Here is a 17159-nt window from a genome sequence, read left to right as displayed (position 1 = left end):
TCTTCTTGAATTGATCCCTTTACCATTATGTAATGGCCTTCTTTGTCTCTTTTGATCTTTGTTGGTTTAAAGTCTGTTTTACCAGAGACTAGGATCACAACCCCTGCTTTTTTTGCTTTCCATTTGCTTGGTAGATCTTCCTCCATCCCTTTATTTTGAGCCTATGTGTGTCTCTGCATGTGAGATGGGTCTGCTGAATACAGCGCACTGATGGGTCTTGACTCGTTATCCAATTTGCCAGTCTGTGTCTTTTAATTGGGGCATTTAGCACATTTAAATTTAAGGCTAATATTGTTATGTGTGAATTTGATCCTGTCATTATGATGTTAGCTGGTTATTTTGCCCATTAATTGTTGCAGTTTCTTCATAGCATTGATGGTCTTTACAATTCGGTATGTTTTTGCAGTGGCTGGTACCAGTTGTTTCTTTCCATGTTTAGTGCTTCCTTCGGGAGCTCTTGTAAGGCAGGCCTGGTGGTGACAACATTTCTCAGCATTTGCTTGCCTATAATGGAGTTTATTTCTCCTTCACTTGTGAAGTGTAATTTGGCTGGATATGAAATTCTGGGTTGAAAATTCTTCTCTTTGAGAATGTTGAATATCGGCCCCCACTCTCTTCTGGCTTGTAGGGCCAAGAGATCCACTGTTAGTCTGATGGGCTTCCCTTTGTGGGTAACCCGACCTTTCTCTCCGGCTGCCCTTAACATTTTTTCCTTCATTTCGACCTTGGTGTATTTGATGATTATGTGTCTTGGGGTTGCTCTTCTTGAGGAATATCTTTGTGGTGTTCTCTGTATTTCCTGAATTTGAATGTTGGCCTGCCTTGTGAGGTTGGGGACGTTCTCCTGGATAATATCCTGAAGAGTGTTTTCCAAGTTGGTTCCCTTCTCCTCATCACTTTCAGGTACACCAATCAAGCCAATCAAGCATAGATTTGGTCTTTTCATATAGTCCCATATTTCTTGGAGGCTTTGTTCATTTCTTTTTACTCTTTTTTCTCTAACCTTGTCTTCTTGCTTTATTTCATTAATTTGGTCTTCAATCACTGATACCCTTTCTTCCACTTGATCAAATCAGCTATTGAAGCTTGTGCATGTGTCACAAAATTCTCGTGCCATGGTTTTCAGCTCCATCAGGTCATTTAAGGTCTTCCCTATACTGTTTATTCTAGTTAGCCATTCATCTAATCTTTTTTCAAGGTTTTTAGTTTCCTTACGATGGGTTCGAACACGCTCCTTTAGCTCAGAGATGTTTGTTATTACCAACCTTCTGAAGCCTACTTCTGTCAACTTGACAAGTCATTCTCCATCTAGCCTTGTTCCATTGCTGGTGAGGGGCTGCAATCCTTTGCAGGAGAAGAGGCACTCAGGTTTTTAGAATTTTCAGCTTTTCTGCTGTGGTTTCTCCCCATCTCTGTGGTTTACCTACCTTTGGTCATTGATGTTTGTGACCTACAGATGGGGTTTTGGTGTAGATGTCCTTTTTGTTGATGTTGATGCTATTCCTTTCTGTTTGTTAGTTTTCCTTCTAACTGTCAGGTCCCTCAGCTGCAGGTCTGTTGGAGTTTGTTGGAGGTCCACTCCAGACTCTGTTTGCCTGGATATCACCAGCGGCGGCTGTAGAATAGCAGCCTGATCCTTCCTCTGGAAGCTTCTTCCCAGAGGGGCAGCTGCCTATATGAGGTGTCTGTGGGTCCCTACTGGGAGGTGTCTCCCAGTTTGGCTACATGGGTGTCAGGGGCCCATTTGAGGAGGCAGTCTGTCTGTTCTCAGAGCTCAAACGCCGTGCTGGGAGAACCACTGCTCTCTTCAGATCTGTCAGACAGGGACGTTGAAGTCTGTGGAAGTTTCTGCTGCCTTTTGTTCAGCTATGTCCTGCCCGCAGAGGTGGAGTCTATGGAGGCAGTAGGCCTTGCTGAGCTGCAGTGGGCTCCGCCCAGTTTGAGCTTCCCAGCTGCTTTGTTTTACCTACTCAAGCCTCGGCAATGGTGGACGCCCCTTCCCCAACCAGGCTGCTGCCTTGCAGTTCCATCTCAGATTGCTCCGCTAGCAGTGAGCAAGGCTCTGTGAGTGTGGGAGCTGCCAAGCCAGGCGTGGGAGAGAATCTTCTTGTCTGCCGGTTGCTAAGACCTTGGGAAAAGTGCAGTATTTGGGCGGAAGTGTCCCGTTTTTCCAGGTACAGTCTGTCATGGCTTGCCTTGTCCTGGAAAGGGAAATCCCCCAACCCCTTGTGCTTCCTGGGTGAGGTGACGCCCTGCCCTGCTTCGGCTCGCCCTCCATGGGCTGCACCCACTGTCCAACCAGTCCTATTGAGATGAAACAGGCACCTCAGTTGGAAATCCCCCAACCCCTTGTGCTTCCTGGGTGAGGTGACGCCCTGCCCTGCTTCGGCTTGCCCTCCATGGGCTGCACCCACTGTCCAACCAGTCCTATTGAGATGAAACAGGCACCTCAGTTGGAAATGCAGAAATCCCCCGTCTTCTGTGTTGATCACACTCGGACTTGCAGACCAGAGCTGTTCCTATTTGGCCATTTTGGAATGGACCCGATCAGTGATATTTTTATAGTACTTTTGTAATTGTTTTGGGGAACCATGAACCACACTCAATCAAGACAGTGAACTTAGTAGATAAATATTGTGTGTGTTCTGACTGCTCCACTAAGTGGGCATGGCCCCATCTTCCTTTCTCTTTTTGGCCCTCTCTACTCCCAGAGACACTACAATATTGAAATTAGGCCAATGTCTCCTAATTTCTATCAAAAGCTAGAAATGATTAAGCTTAGTGAGGAAGTCACATCAAAAGCTGAGATAGGCAAAAGCTAGGCCTCTTGGGCTGGTTACCCAAGGTGTGAATATAAAAGAAAAGCTCTCGAAGGAAATTAAAATTGCTACTGTAGTGAACAGACAAATGATAAGAAAGCAAAACAGCCCTATTGCTTATATGGAGAGACTTTTAGTGGTCTCAGTAGATCAAACCAGCCACAGTATTTTCTTCAGCCAAAACCTCATCCAGAGCAAGTCCCTAACTCTTCAATTCTAAGAGGGCTGAGAGAGGTGAGGAAGTTGCTGAAGAAAAGTTGAAAGCCAGCAGAAGTTGGCTCTTGAGGTTTAAGGAAAGAAGCCATCTCCGTAACAGAAAAGTGGAAGGTAAAGCAGCAAGTGTTGATGTAGAAGCTACAACAGGTTTTCCAGAAAGTCTAGCTAAGATCATTGATGAAGATGGCTACACTAAGCAACATAATTTCATTGTAGATGAAACAGCCTTTCATTGGAAGAAGAGATAGAGAGAAAACCTTAAGAGATAGAGAGAAATAGTCAATGACTGGCTTCAAAGGATAAGCTGACTCTCTTGTTAGAGGCTAATGCAGCTAGTGGCTTTAAGTTGAAGCCAGTGCTCATTTCCCTTCCTCAAAATACTGTGCTCTTCAGAATTATGCTAAATCTACTCTACCTGTGCTCTATAAATGGAACCACAAAGCCCGGGTGACAGCATATCTGTTTAGAGTGTAGTTTATTGAGCATTTTAAGCTCAATTTTTAGACTTACTGCTCAGGGGGAAAAAAAAGTTCCCTTTCAAAATATTACTGCCTAATTGACTGTGTACCTGCTTACCCACGAACACTGATGGACATGTGCAAGGAGATTAAGTTTTCATACCTGCTAACACAGCATCCACTCTGCAGCCATCAGACCAAGGGGTCTTTTAAATTTTTACGTCTTAATATTTAAGAATACATTCTATAAGGCTATACCTGCCATAGACAGTGATTCCCCTGATGGATCTGAGCAAAGTGCATTGAAACCTTCTGGAAAGGATTCACCATTCTAGATGCCGTTAAGAACATTCATGATTTATGGGAGGAATATCAACATTGGCAAGTGATTGAAAGAAGTTGATTCCAGTTCTCATGGATGACTTCGAGGTGTTCAATACTTCAACGGAGGAACTAAATGCGGAAGTAGCAAGGGAACTAGAATTAGAAGTGGAACCTCAATATATGACTGAATTGCTCCAATCTCATTATAAAACTTGAATTAATAAGGAGTTATTTCTTAGAGGTTGAGCAAGAAAAATGTTTTCTTGGGATGGAGTCTACTCCTGGTGAAGATGCAGTGGGCATTGTTGAAATGACAACAAAGGATTTAGAATATTACATAAACTTAGTTGATAAAGCAGCAGCAGAGTTGGACAGGATTGCCTCCAGTTTTGAAAGAAGGCCTACTGTGGGTTAAATGCTATAATACCAAGCAGCATTTCATGCTACAGAGAAATGTTTTGTGAAAGGAAGAGTTCATGGATGTTGCAAACTTCATTGTTTTCTTATTTTAAGAAATTGCCACAGCCACTCCCGCCTTCAATAACTACTACCCTAATCAGTTAGCAGCCATCAATATCAAGGCAAGACCCTCCACAAGCAAAAAGATTATGACCCACTGAAAGCTCAGATGATTGTTAGCACTTTAGCAATAAATTAATTTTTAATGAAGGTATGCACATTGGTTTCTTTGATACAATGATTCCACCCTTCATAGGTTACAGTGTAATGTAAACATAACTTTTACATGCATAAGCAAACCAAAAAACTCATGTGACTTGCTTTATTGTGATATTTGCTTTATTCAGATGATCTGGAATCAAACCAGCAAGATGTCCCAGGTATTCCTGTATTTGGTTAGTCAGATTTCCTCCTCAGGAGCAATTACAACTTTTTATTTGTTTTTTTTCCAACCACTGTATTTTCATCTTATTATGTACATCTAGTAGTCCTTTCCTTTATATTCTGGAGGCTTCTGAAGTTTGTATTCAATAGCACTGATCTGGCTTTCTGAAATGTAAATTCCTTTCTTTGTTGCCTCCAGTATAGATTTTAGTTTTTCTACTCTTTAATTTCCTTGCAATCCCTGTTTATCATATCCAGTTTTATTTTTATTCATTCCATTGTCTTTTTAATTTAGTTCTATCTCTGCCTTTAGCTTTGTTCTCTGATGTTATAGGGCCAGTGTCTTTTGACATTTGAAGAGAACAAAACATTTTCTAAAATCTTATTTTGCTTCCTATAGTAAATCATGTTCACTGAACTAAGCAGTATGAATGATATTTCCTTCATAATATCTGTAGTATATTCTCAAAGGCCCTGTTTTTTTTTCTCACTCATTCTTGAATGTAGAAAATCTTTCCAGATATTTTGCCAGCAAATGTGTAGTGAATTGTGTTTGGCTTCACTTTTTGCCAACTTACATGCTGGTTGAATCTCCTTCCTGGCTTTACAGTTAAATGGTAACACTTAATCTAATTCCTAGGCCTTAACAGACATTCATATAGTGTTAGTTGGAAGGCTTATGTTGGGAATTTCTTCTACCCACTTTCTTTCTAGCTGTCTGATACTCTGTTAAGATGACTTACATGAAAAAAACAAACAGAAAAACACAAAGCTGTAAGGTTTAGAAAATGCTTCTCATCTAGTGAGAGGTACAATTTTCAATTTTTTTAAACAGACTTTTTAGACATTATATCATTTGCTTGCAGGACACATCAAGTTTCACAAATAATTTAAAAATTACACTGTTTGGTACTTTGAGTTATGTGTTCTTGTTAAAAAATATTACAGATAGTAATCAGGCCACTGCACTGCAGCCTGGGCGACAGAGCAAGACTCCGTCTCAAAAAAAAAAAAAATTACAGATAGTAAAATATAAACTGCACTCCAGCCTAGGCGACAGAGTGAGAACCTGTCTCTAAAAACATAAAATAAAAAAATTAAAATATTAAAAAGTAAATTAAAAAAAGACAACATAAGTCTTATGGATAGATTAGCGTTATGGATAGAAATAGTAACAGCCACTATGTGTGTGATTTGAAGGTCATTAGACATGAACCTTGTTTCAGAATAGTTTCTTTTTTTTTTTTTTAGTAATTCTACCATTTGAAGATCATTCCACCTTTAAATTTTTTTTTGTTTGTTTTTAGGAGATCTTCTTTGATTCTCTAGCCTCACAAGTTTTTTCTTTAGCAGAGTTTTCAAAAGTGTCGTATTTTTACATCTCACTTTTACTACTAGATTTTTTTTTTTTTTGAGATAGAGTTTCACTCTTGTCACCCAGGCTGGAGTGCAATGGCGCAACCTCGGCTCTTTGCAACCTCCACCTCCCAGATTCAAGCGATTCTCCTGCCTCAGCCTCCTGAGTAGCTGGGATTACAGGCATATGCCACGAGGCCTGGCTAATTTTTTGTATTTTTAGTAGAGATGGGGTTTCCCCATGTTGGTCAGGCTGGTCTCGAACTCCTGACCTCTTGTAATCTGCCCGCCTTGGCCACCCAAAGTGCTGGGATTACAGGTGTGAGCCACCACGCCCGGCCTTTACTACTAGATTTTAAGTTAAATGTAGTAAAATGAAGCTGCTAGAATCTGGAACATAGTGAGCATTCAATAACTGTCTACTGATTCTGCATCTTCCAGGAGAATGCCATGTCATATATATTTGTACTGTGCTAGTCCTTTGTCCAGTCCCTTGCCCTAGAAGGAGTTTAATAAGTGTTGTTTAGCAAACACCTTGGGAAGGTGTGAAACCTCAGATAGTTCCCAGAAATGCAATATGAAGTTGAATGTTAGGAACTAGAAATCAGGATCAATAATTTTAGTCTAAATGTTCTAAACTCAGCTTTCTTTATAGACAAGATAAATTGTCTGTAAAGACTCTATAGACTCAGGCTAACAGGTCTTACTAGACTGAGTGTAAATTTGAAGACAGAAATAGATTATATGGCTAAAAAATGACAACCACATGCAATAAAGAAGGAAAGATACTACACTAGATGCTACAAATACATTATCTCATTTAATAAGACTGAGACACAGACAAAGCACAAAGTCCAAGTTTATCTAAAAAATTTAGCTAGAAATTTTAAGGATTTCTTGTATGTAAAAATATGTATATATAATATATATTTTCTACATATATACACATACATGTGGAAAACAAACAACTATTGTTTAAAATGCAGGTAAATATCTTAAGACTCCTTTGTGTATTTTTCAAATTCTAATTTTAATTCTTGTCCCACTGATCAGGAGAAAAATTAATTAATCTATTGGCTTATGTTATATTGCAAATGGTAATCCGTGAGCCAGAAAGGGTCAAACAAAAGTTGAATTCCATATGAATTGCAAAGAGAAGAGCAGGCTTATTTCTCACCCTATAAGTCCATGTTTCTGAGAAGCCAGAGAGAGAAAGAAAGAGAGAAGAAAGGAATGGAGATGAAGGATGAGGTTAAGGTTTCATTTTCCAGTGTACCTGTTAACACCTCAGTGATACATCATTAGGATGAGTCAGTGGAAGTTTGGGGTTCCAGATTGTATATATTTCCCTTTAAATTCAAATGGCTTTCCAAGAGCCCCTGGACTTTGAATCATGATCTTCAGGTACCTGGCAATAATTCCCAGCTACCATAACCTGTTTCACAATTTTTTTCTTGGCAGTGGATTATGGGGAAAATGTCATTAAAAAGGGAAAACATTACTACGGAGGTAAGCTTTGATATGTCGAGATGAAAGAGTGAAAAAGTTAAGCAATGTAATGATTAGACTCTCTAGTCTTGAAGAATATATTTCTTCTTCTCCTTCTTCTTCTTCTTCTTTTTTTTCCAGATACAAGTTCTCACCCTGTGGCCCAGGCTGGAGTGCAGTGGCGCAATCACTGCTCACTGCCACATTGACGTCCTGGGCTCAAGCAATTTTCCCACCAGCAGCAGGCACACCACCATTCCTGGCTAGTTTTTAAAAATTTTTGTAGAGACAGGGTTTCCCTATGTTATTCAGGCTGATTTCAAATTCCTGGGCTCAAGCAATCCTCCTGCCTCAGCCTCCCAAAGTGCTAGGCTTACAGGTGTGAGACACTGTACTTGGCCAAAAATATATTTTCAAAATGTGGCGGATGTTATACTTTTTGTTTCCATATTATTAAACAATCACTTTTTATTTTATGAAACTATAGTTGAAAAAATGTTCAACGGTTCTTCTTATATAGTAGTAACTCATAAATACTTGATATATTTAAATTGTGAAGACATGTCTTACACATCTCTGTATTTTAAATGTTATTCTTCCTTCCTGCTTGCCTGCTTCCTTTTCTGCCTTCCTTAATGTCTTCCTTCTGACTTTATTTAAAAATATTTATCCATATTGGACTTTACACAAAATGTAAAAAGAGGACTTTGTGAAATTCCATGTAGAAATATAAAGCTGAGTAAAATAAATACCTATATTAGAAGCACTTAGGGTAGGAAGATAAGGGACATAAAATCAAAGGTAGAAGATTAAACCAGTAAGACTACCCTTCAGGTATCCAAGGAGATCCACCAATTAGATTCATTGAGGAAAGCTTTAGTGGAAATATCTGACCTATTTTTGGGATACATTCGTTCATTTACAGTTTTCATTCACTCATTAAAAAATATTTTTTGAGGACCTGCTTTATTTAAGCATGTTTATGGCCACTGAAATTTCAGAGGTAAAAATACAACTATAATCTGCGCTCTCAAAGATCTCACCATCTAATGAAGAAAAGATACACTTAACAAAATTATACAACAATTATATAATTGTGACAAATGCTTGAAGGAGATCTAGAGGATGCTAAGAGAGCATATAGTAGGAGACCTAATTTAGAGATCTCAGGGCATGCTTGGTAGAGGAGGTGACATTAAAAACTGAGGCTTGAAGAGTGAAAAAAGATTAGCCAAATGAGGACTGGAGTTACGGAGGTCAAGAAGGAAGAATTTCTGGCATAGAGGGAATAGCATGTATAAATATCATGAGGCTGCTAGGATTCTGATCTTTTTGAGGAAAGGAAGGAAGGCTTTTGTAGGCGAAATAGAGAACAAAAGAGGGAGGGATATGAATTGAAGCTGGAAAGATGGGGAGGGGCCTATTTATGCTGGCCTGGAGGAATTTCTGTCTCTTTAGTGAAGGCCCTGAAGGATTTAAACAGAAGTGGCCACTGTTGTGTGGCAAATGGAATAGAGTGAAAGTCAGATTGTGCGTTACAATCCAATCTCAGGAGTCCAGATTAGAGATAATAAAACCTTGGACTGTGTATGGTTTTGGCAGTGGAGATAAGGAGAATGAGTGATTCAAGATCTGTTTTGGAGGGAAAACAGACACTACTTTGGTTCTTTGGAGGGGGAGCGTCAAGGGGACATTAAGGTTTCTCGTATGAACAATGGCAGATCTTGATGTCTTTTGTAAACATGAGTAATATTGTGTGTGGTTTAAGATCGTGAATTAAAAATCAGAGACATTTTCACTTTATGAAAACCGTGAGACAACTAAGTGGAGATTTTGGATGGATCATTCAATGCGTAAGTGTGTAAGTAAGCTGCTCATAAGGGAGGTCAGTCCTGAGGATGAAAATCTGTGAGAATCAGGGGAAGAGGGATAGAGTTTGAAGCCATTTGAGTCCTAAGAATAGATATTATTTGGAATGGTAAAATTATATTCTTTTGTTAGACATAATTTTTACCACATGGTTTCAAAATGCATGTGCCATTCTTCTGCATTATTTTAGCACACTCAAGGAAAAATATTTTCTTCTCTTGAGTAACATTTCTTTAACACAATAATGTAAGCCAAAAGGAGAATAAAATGTATTTAATTAAACTTCCTTTACAGCATAAATTACTGGTGCTTATCTATTCCTGAAGATTTTTTTTGGTGGTTGTTGTAAAACTTCTTATAATGGGTATTCTCCACATCTACAAATATACTTCGATGGTCATTTATTGGAAGCCATTTGATTTGTTAAATAATTTCTTATGTCAAGCAATTTTGCAAGTAACATGTTTCCACCTCAAGGAATAGGTTTACGGGTAGAAATCTTCTTTAAATGAGCCAGAGTTATAATTATCATCTAACTTGTTACTTTAAAAAATCCTATTTTAAGTTCTGTTAATAATTCATCTTATCATGTTATTATAAAATCTTTCCCATCGTAAGGCTTGCCTGAAAATGAAATATGCTAATACCTGATAATTTAAAAGAAGATTGTATTCCTTAGTATCTGTATAATCTCTAGTAATGGCATTGTAATTTACATTTATTTTTTAAAAGAAACACTTTAAATGCCCCACAATATTATAAGATCTACAACATCCATATTGGTTACATAATGACATAAATTGTGGGGAGAAACACAAATAAACAAAGAAACTGTTTTTGAACAACCTTGAAGAAATTACTAAACAGGATAGGCAGAGTGGGAAAGTCTTCCATTTTATTACAAAAATGAAACCCCGATCTAAAGTCAGGCTAGAATTACTCATGAAAGATTTAAAGAGCCAGCTTGTTTTGTGGCTCCAATGGTGTGGTGAAATTAAAACCTCTACTGAATTAAATCATCTGCCTAAAAACATTTTCATAATGATGTAAAATACTGGTAAGATTACAATATATATATTTTAAAATCTGAAGTGTCTTAAAATGTCATCATCTTCATCACTGTACAGATTTACTAAACTAGGGTCTGGTTACTGGTTAATGCATGAGTTCATGTTTTTGAGTAAGTATCCAGATAGACAGGTCTAAATAGTTCTTATGTGCTCCTGAGAATTTGTTATGTGTTATTTCCCCCTTTGTTAAATTTATTTTAAGAATAATGACTTGTTTGGAGTTATCATATTATCTCCTAACATGTGTCATTATCTTGTATCATTACTGAATCTTGTCCTGTATTTCCCTTGTCTTGAAGGAATTGCCTATGATCCCTTGATGCTGAAACACCAGTGCGTTTGTGGCAATTCCACCACCCACCCTGAGCATGCTGGACGAATACAGAGTATCTGGTCACGACTGCAAGAAACTGGGCTGCTAAATAAATGTGAGGTAATCCAGAATTGGACACACTCTTTTACTTACTTAAATAAATCATGTAAAGAGGCCAGTATTCATTTGGGGAGTAATAGAAAAATCTTAACCGTATAGTGCAAACACCATGATTGATGAACCATCATAGATTCAAGTAGCACAGAGCTTACCACCTGACTCTGGGCGGGGCACACTGTAAGTACTCAGTGTTGATGAGCTGAGCAGCTGCCTGATGTGTGTGTTCCAATGTTGCAGTATTATTATATACACATGGTAGCACTGTTTGCAAATAGACACTATTTATTGAGTTGATCTTCTGAGAAACTCTTTGCTAAGTAATTATTATTTTTGGTTATAAACTAAACTATGAATTTAGATATATGCCAATTTCGCCATATGGAAATGAATAGATTTAAAATATCAACTGTCCTCTTACCACTAAAAGTCATTTCTTTTTATTGAAATGATTGATGTGTTTATAACTTGATGAAGGGATTTGAATACTTTCATTTTATCATTATTTCTTTAAACTCATTTCAGTAGATGCTTGGTGAATACCATTTTTATTTGGAAAAATATATCTTTTTTATGCTTTCAAAGGTTAAAAACAACAGTCATATCAATTCAGAAAGGCTCCCATTGTCAAATGTTCAAAATATGTAACAACTAGCTGCTATTTGATTTAGTTGCTATAAATGTCCATTGTTGTCTGAAATCCAGTAACATTCTGCATTTGAATCTAAGGCATTTTTAAAAGAAAAATGCCCTCCATGGGTTTTCTCACATTATTTTAACATTGACTAATTATTTCTTTTACTGGGTCTCGGTTAGGTTCTAAACATGATTCAAGTACTGGAATTATAAAATTTCACAAGACAAATACGGTCCCAAAATGTAGTCAACAAAATTGCTATTCAAATTCAACTTAGGTTTAAACTGAGTCTGTAAAATATTTTACTTGAAATAGAAATGCCAAAGCAGACAGAATTTTTCTACAGGTCAAGTGCACTTGCCTGCATATGATAGTGTGAGTTACATCAATCTGATCCCCTTCCTCTGCAAACTACTAAAAATAATTGACTTTTGAAGATGCAAAGCCATTCATTCAGTTTGTTCATTTCTATGGATAAAAAGTTTTCTTTATGGATTTGTTTCTTTAAAGGGTGGATAATATATTCTGTGTTACAAGGGAAATTAATTGGTTTTTAAAAACATCAAAACATTGTGGGAGTGTCTTATGGATCGTTCAGTAGTTGAGATTGTGAATGAATATACCGTAACACCATGTACAGATTTAGTCTCACAAGTTTTATTATATATTTATGGTAGAATTATCAAACAGTTTTCATATTTAAAGCTCTGCTTTTGATTGAATGTATCCTTCACCTAGAAACCCCAAAGTGAGGGAAAATGAGCTGGATTTATTTATCTGGTCCTTTCCTGCGTGCAAGTCTATTATTCATTTTTTTGCCAGTGGCATTCATATTGTATGGCAGAAGGCTTTCATACTCTGGTCAATTTTAAAGTTATCTTTAAGGATTTCATGTTTCTGATAATGCAGTTTGGAGGCCGAACCATTCTCTTTTCTACACAATCCCATATGGAGTCCATAAAGTAGACCATCAAGGAGAATTATTTGTGGTAGGCTGGTCTTAATGGACAAAATGCATTTATTCATGTGAACATTCCTGTCTCACCTTTTCATCTGCTCTGCAATTTTTCTGTGCTTTTGCCAGCTGAGGCATTGCTGCTTACATTTTTTCACATTCACGTTTGTGTTATATCCTGCAGCAGCTGGCCTGGTCCCAACTACTTCAAATTGTCAGTGGCTGATCACAGCCTTCAAATGCATTGTTAGATAGTAGTATTCCTAAAACCTATTACCTGAAGGAGAACTGTTTATGAAAGGAACAGAGTACAGGAATAAATGGAATTTGATATGATTCACACTGGTCTAAAAATTAGAAAGTCTATTATCATCCTTTTCTGGTTAGTCTTCTTTTTCAGTTGCTTATATACATTACATTATTTTAGTTCTTTGTTATTTGAAACCATACAATTCAGTTTGTATAGCACTAACCGATGTAATATCAAACACAAGGTGAGATGTCAGAACCACTATCATACAATTATGGGCTTGAGGAGAATAGAGTCTCCTTGGTAACACTCAATCACAAGATTAACAAATAATACACTCACAAGCCCAGATCAGCAGATTTGCTCTTAAGATCAAGCACAAACATCATATCCAAAACATTGCAACAATGCCAATAGAAGCCACTTTTCCTAACATAGTTTGATGGCAGTTTACCAGGCGTTTGCTTTCTTAAGTGAAGATTTTGTTGCCCATATTATTTATCATTATATATGATAATGCTCCTACATTATCAAAACTCCCATATTAGCAAAGAAATTATTGCCCATATAAATTTATTTACTTTATGAAATTATGAGATGCTAACCTAAACCAAACATGAAATGGAATTTCTAAAACCGCTAAAAATTAATTCACTTTTAAGATACCTAGGAATTTAATGTCCCTCTGCCCATGTGTGAATGATATTAGAAAAATTCAAAATTAAATTTTAGAAAGTATTAACTAAACAAATGTTATCCTTGTGTAGAGACCTTTTGTTCAATATAAGATAAAACATAGAACTAAAAGGGAAACACTATTTTCATAACTTATTTTCTCTTCCTGATTGGTTTTACCAGAAGAGTAAGGGAGTAAATAAAAATGGAACACACAGAGATTATTCCAAACCAGGTTAGCCCCCTCAGAAATAGTAGAATATTACCTAGTGCTCTCTCAAGTCCATTTTTTTTACTAAACACAATGGAGGCAATTGATATATGTTCCTTGTAGATTTCTTCTAACATTTTTGATTTGACAAATTAAGTATATATGCAAATATTTTAGTATGTTATTAAGCCATCTTACAAAGATGCTAAACTTCCTATTTCATGCCAAATTATTTTCAAAATGTGAATGCCATGAAAAATACAACACAAATTTATCAACAGATATTTTAGCAATTTGCCACATGTCTGAAGAATCAAAGTTGTTGAAGAATCAGGAGAAAAGCACACCGTGGAGGCAAGTGATCTGTGTGCCTGGTGGGTATTGAGGCTAGTTGAAAGAGCAAGAAGGGTCCTACCCAAAAGCCTATCTGGTTAGTGTTTCTCAGCCTTCTAAAGGAATCAAAGATAATGATAGTATCTGCCCACTGAAGTTCACTTATTCACTCGAGAGAGGAAGCTGGGTCCCAGCTCAGGTGTGAGTAACTTATTTACCAAGATACCCCCAAGGACCCAAATAAAGAGAATCAAGGCTCAAGGGCATTACTTCTAAATAGGCTAGAAGGGGCTATCAGGAAGTTAAACTTTTGTTCCTTTGCCTAGTTGTGTCTAAAACATGCTAACATGAGGAGGTATAATCTCTGCTAACTGGGACTCCAGGGATTTGAGTACCAGGCCGGATGTCTTAGGTTATCATTCTCTCCTAAGCAGTATGAACAATTTCCTCTCTTTTTGTGGGAAATAAGAACTCAGTTGTTTCAAAAGAGAGGATTTATTAGATTCCACAGGAAAGGGTATAATCAAATAGGAATATAAATGCATACAAGCTGGGTCAGTGCATTATTTTTCAGTATCCAGATAGTCATCTGCCATCTTTGGGAACTATTTTCCTACCAGGTCTGTGTAACCACTTCTGGTGAGAGGGATATCTTGAATGTTGACATATTTCAGAATCATCTGAGGGGATGGTAAAACACAGATTGCTCAGCTCTAAACTCAGAATTTCTAATTCAGTAAGTTTCGAGTGGGGTCGGAGAATCTCATTGCTAACATGTGTCTGGGTGATTCTGGTACTGTTGGCCTGGACACCACACGTTGAAAACAGTATCACTGTATCCATTCAGTGATATTTATCAAGAATTTGAGTTTTCCAGGAATCTTTGTTAGAAGTAGAGGATATAATACTGAGTAGAAAATATACATCCCCTGTCTTCAAGAAGGTTACTATATGGTGTAATCAGCAGGCATCAATTAAACAATCATACAAATAAATACAAAATTACAAATTTCAAAGGGGTTTTGAGTCATTCATTTTATATTGCTGTGATTTTGAAGACTCTTATTGATTGTGCTTGAGAAAGAAAAAAATGAGGAAGATCGTGGTCAGCTGCCTCTATAGTCTTGAGAGCATCAGTGGGGCCCTATGACCAAGAGACAGAGGAGGTAATGTTACATGTGAGAGTGTGAAGAGGAAAATATCTTAGATCTTGTGACGAATAACTTGCCCTCTTTGTGTTTTCATTTGTGTTCTTTGTTTATTGGGGTTACTATTTGACCAGGACAAAAAGTAAGGAATCTCAATTCTGCTGACATACAGAGAAGGGTCAGCTTTCCTCAACCAAGACAGCAGTCAATTTTACAATTAATGAAATAAAAAATGACATAATAGAAAAAATAGCACTTTGAAAACACTAAAAGGATTCCTTCATTTCCAAACAGTAGACTGATCCACAAATCAAACTTTTGGTGTATGTCAATTCATTTAGCAATGTCGCAAATTAATCAAAATGTATTCTCTCAAAGATGATCATTCAATATTAGATTTGACCTTATTTTTGCCATTAATTATCTGTGTGCTTTTGTCAGACCATTTAACTTTGCTGATCTTTGGTTTTCCTATGTTTAGATGAGGGTGTTAGGCAAGATATTTGCTAGCATCTCTTATAGCTGTAATACTATCTGACACTAGAATTGTTAAGCAGTTCTTTTGGAACATAACACTCTCTTTGGTTAAGAGTAGACTAAATTTTTAGAATGTTTCAGTAAACATATTGCTCTTAGTTTGTAAGCTATAGTGTAAATTGGCTCTGCTTACTAATCCTGATTAGTAGCCAGAGAAAACATTAGTCCTCATTATATTAGATTACAGTGGTTACATGGGTTAACTTTTTTTGGCCTGATGTGGCACTGTTTTTAATAAGTTGAGGCAGTTAGTAGTCCTTCATGCCAATACCATTTAATTTTTTCCCCTACTGAATCATTCATACTTAGTTTAGTGATTCTGTTGGGAGCAAAGAGCAAAACCAGCAGCTTTCTTATCACCATGAGAAATGGATCTGGAGTGGTTATTTTGTGTCCTCTTCAGACACAAGCTATTTGATTAAGTAGCTGGGTTTCTAAGATGTGCATGCTCCTGAAGAAAAGAAATGTGCTCTTCTGTGGTCAAAAAAAATTGTGGAGGTTGACCCATCATCTGTTAGAAATGCACTTGCAGTTGTTTTTTCCAGAAATGCTCATGACTCCCAGCCCCACCAAGCCACCCACAGACATTTGCTTGCTCTCACATTTGTTTTGAGAATAATAACATTTTATAATGCTTTTGTTGGATTACACATTATGTGAAATTTGCATTGCCTTTTTGTGACTAATATTGAATAACTTTGCTTCGCTTAATTCATAAGTAAGAACCATAAGCAACACACAGTGCCGAAATGTTTAACTTGTTTATTCAAGTGCCAACACAAAGTAATTACAAAACAATTCTGGGACCCAAAACCAAGCTACTGTTGTCCCTTCAGGGACTTCTCGGCAGTTCCAACGAGAAAAGTGGAGAGCAAGTTTAGTGTAGAATCTTATGATGCCAAGAAGCAGGGATTCCAGCATATCTTCTTGCACACATAGGTGACTGTAAAATACCTCTTTGTTTTAAATCAAATCTAAGTAAGGAAATACATTCATCTGTGGTGAAACACTTTGGAATGTGCAGGTTTTCTGACATCAAGACTGCAAAGCACTGAAAACTGCAAGTTAATGGAAATTCAATTAAACATTTGTTTTATAGAGTAGTCTAACTAGATGGCAGCACGTAACAGCGTACTGTTTTGCTTAGTTTGCAAAACAAAAAAAAATTATGTGTTTATGTCTTAGAATCTAACCACAAAACAGAGAGAAACTCAAATGGGGAGCCCTGTGAATTGTCTCTAAAGGATATGGCAGTCTTGGGAAGAAGTACAAGTGATCTAGATTTGATGAGTAAACCAGGCTACATTGTCATTGTTCTAAAAGATATTTGTATATCACAGAGTGGACCCAGGCAGATAAATATTACCAAAACTAATTGTGCAGCTTATAGTCAAATGATTTAGGATTTCTTTTAAAAACGTCTGCTAAACAGAAAGAATTAATGTGGAAAACAACCAACAAAAAGGAAATAAGAGAGGCTGTTTTTCTGAGTCCATTTGGAAAGGAATACAGAGCTTTTGAAGCAGCAGCATTAAAGCTT

At 37.1% G+C, this 17159-nt stretch overlaps 1 protein-coding gene across 2 annotated transcripts in view; it reads left to right on the top strand.

Annotated features, from left to right (window-relative positions):
- Positions 1-17159, top strand: part of HDAC9 (histone deacetylase 9) — a 914075-nt gene that overhangs the window by 648577 nt on the left and 248339 nt on the right. For both annotated transcript variants that reach the window (XM_055272501.2, XM_063637042.1), the window contains exon 14: positions 10743-10876. In XM_055272501.2, coding sequence (XP_055128476.1) covers positions 10743-10876 — 134 coding nt within the window. The remainder of the gene's footprint in view (positions 1-10742; positions 10877-17159) is intronic.

The sequence above is a fragment of the Symphalangus syndactylus genome, chromosome 3 (genome assembly GCF_028878055.3).
Source record: "Symphalangus syndactylus isolate Jambi chromosome 3, NHGRI_mSymSyn1-v2.1_pri, whole genome shotgun sequence".
NCBI classification, from domain to species: domain Eukaryota; kingdom Metazoa; phylum Chordata; class Mammalia; order Primates; family Hylobatidae; genus Symphalangus; species Symphalangus syndactylus.
The sequence above is the reverse complement of the archived record's forward strand: the minus strand, read 5'-3'. Positions and strand labels throughout refer to the sequence as shown.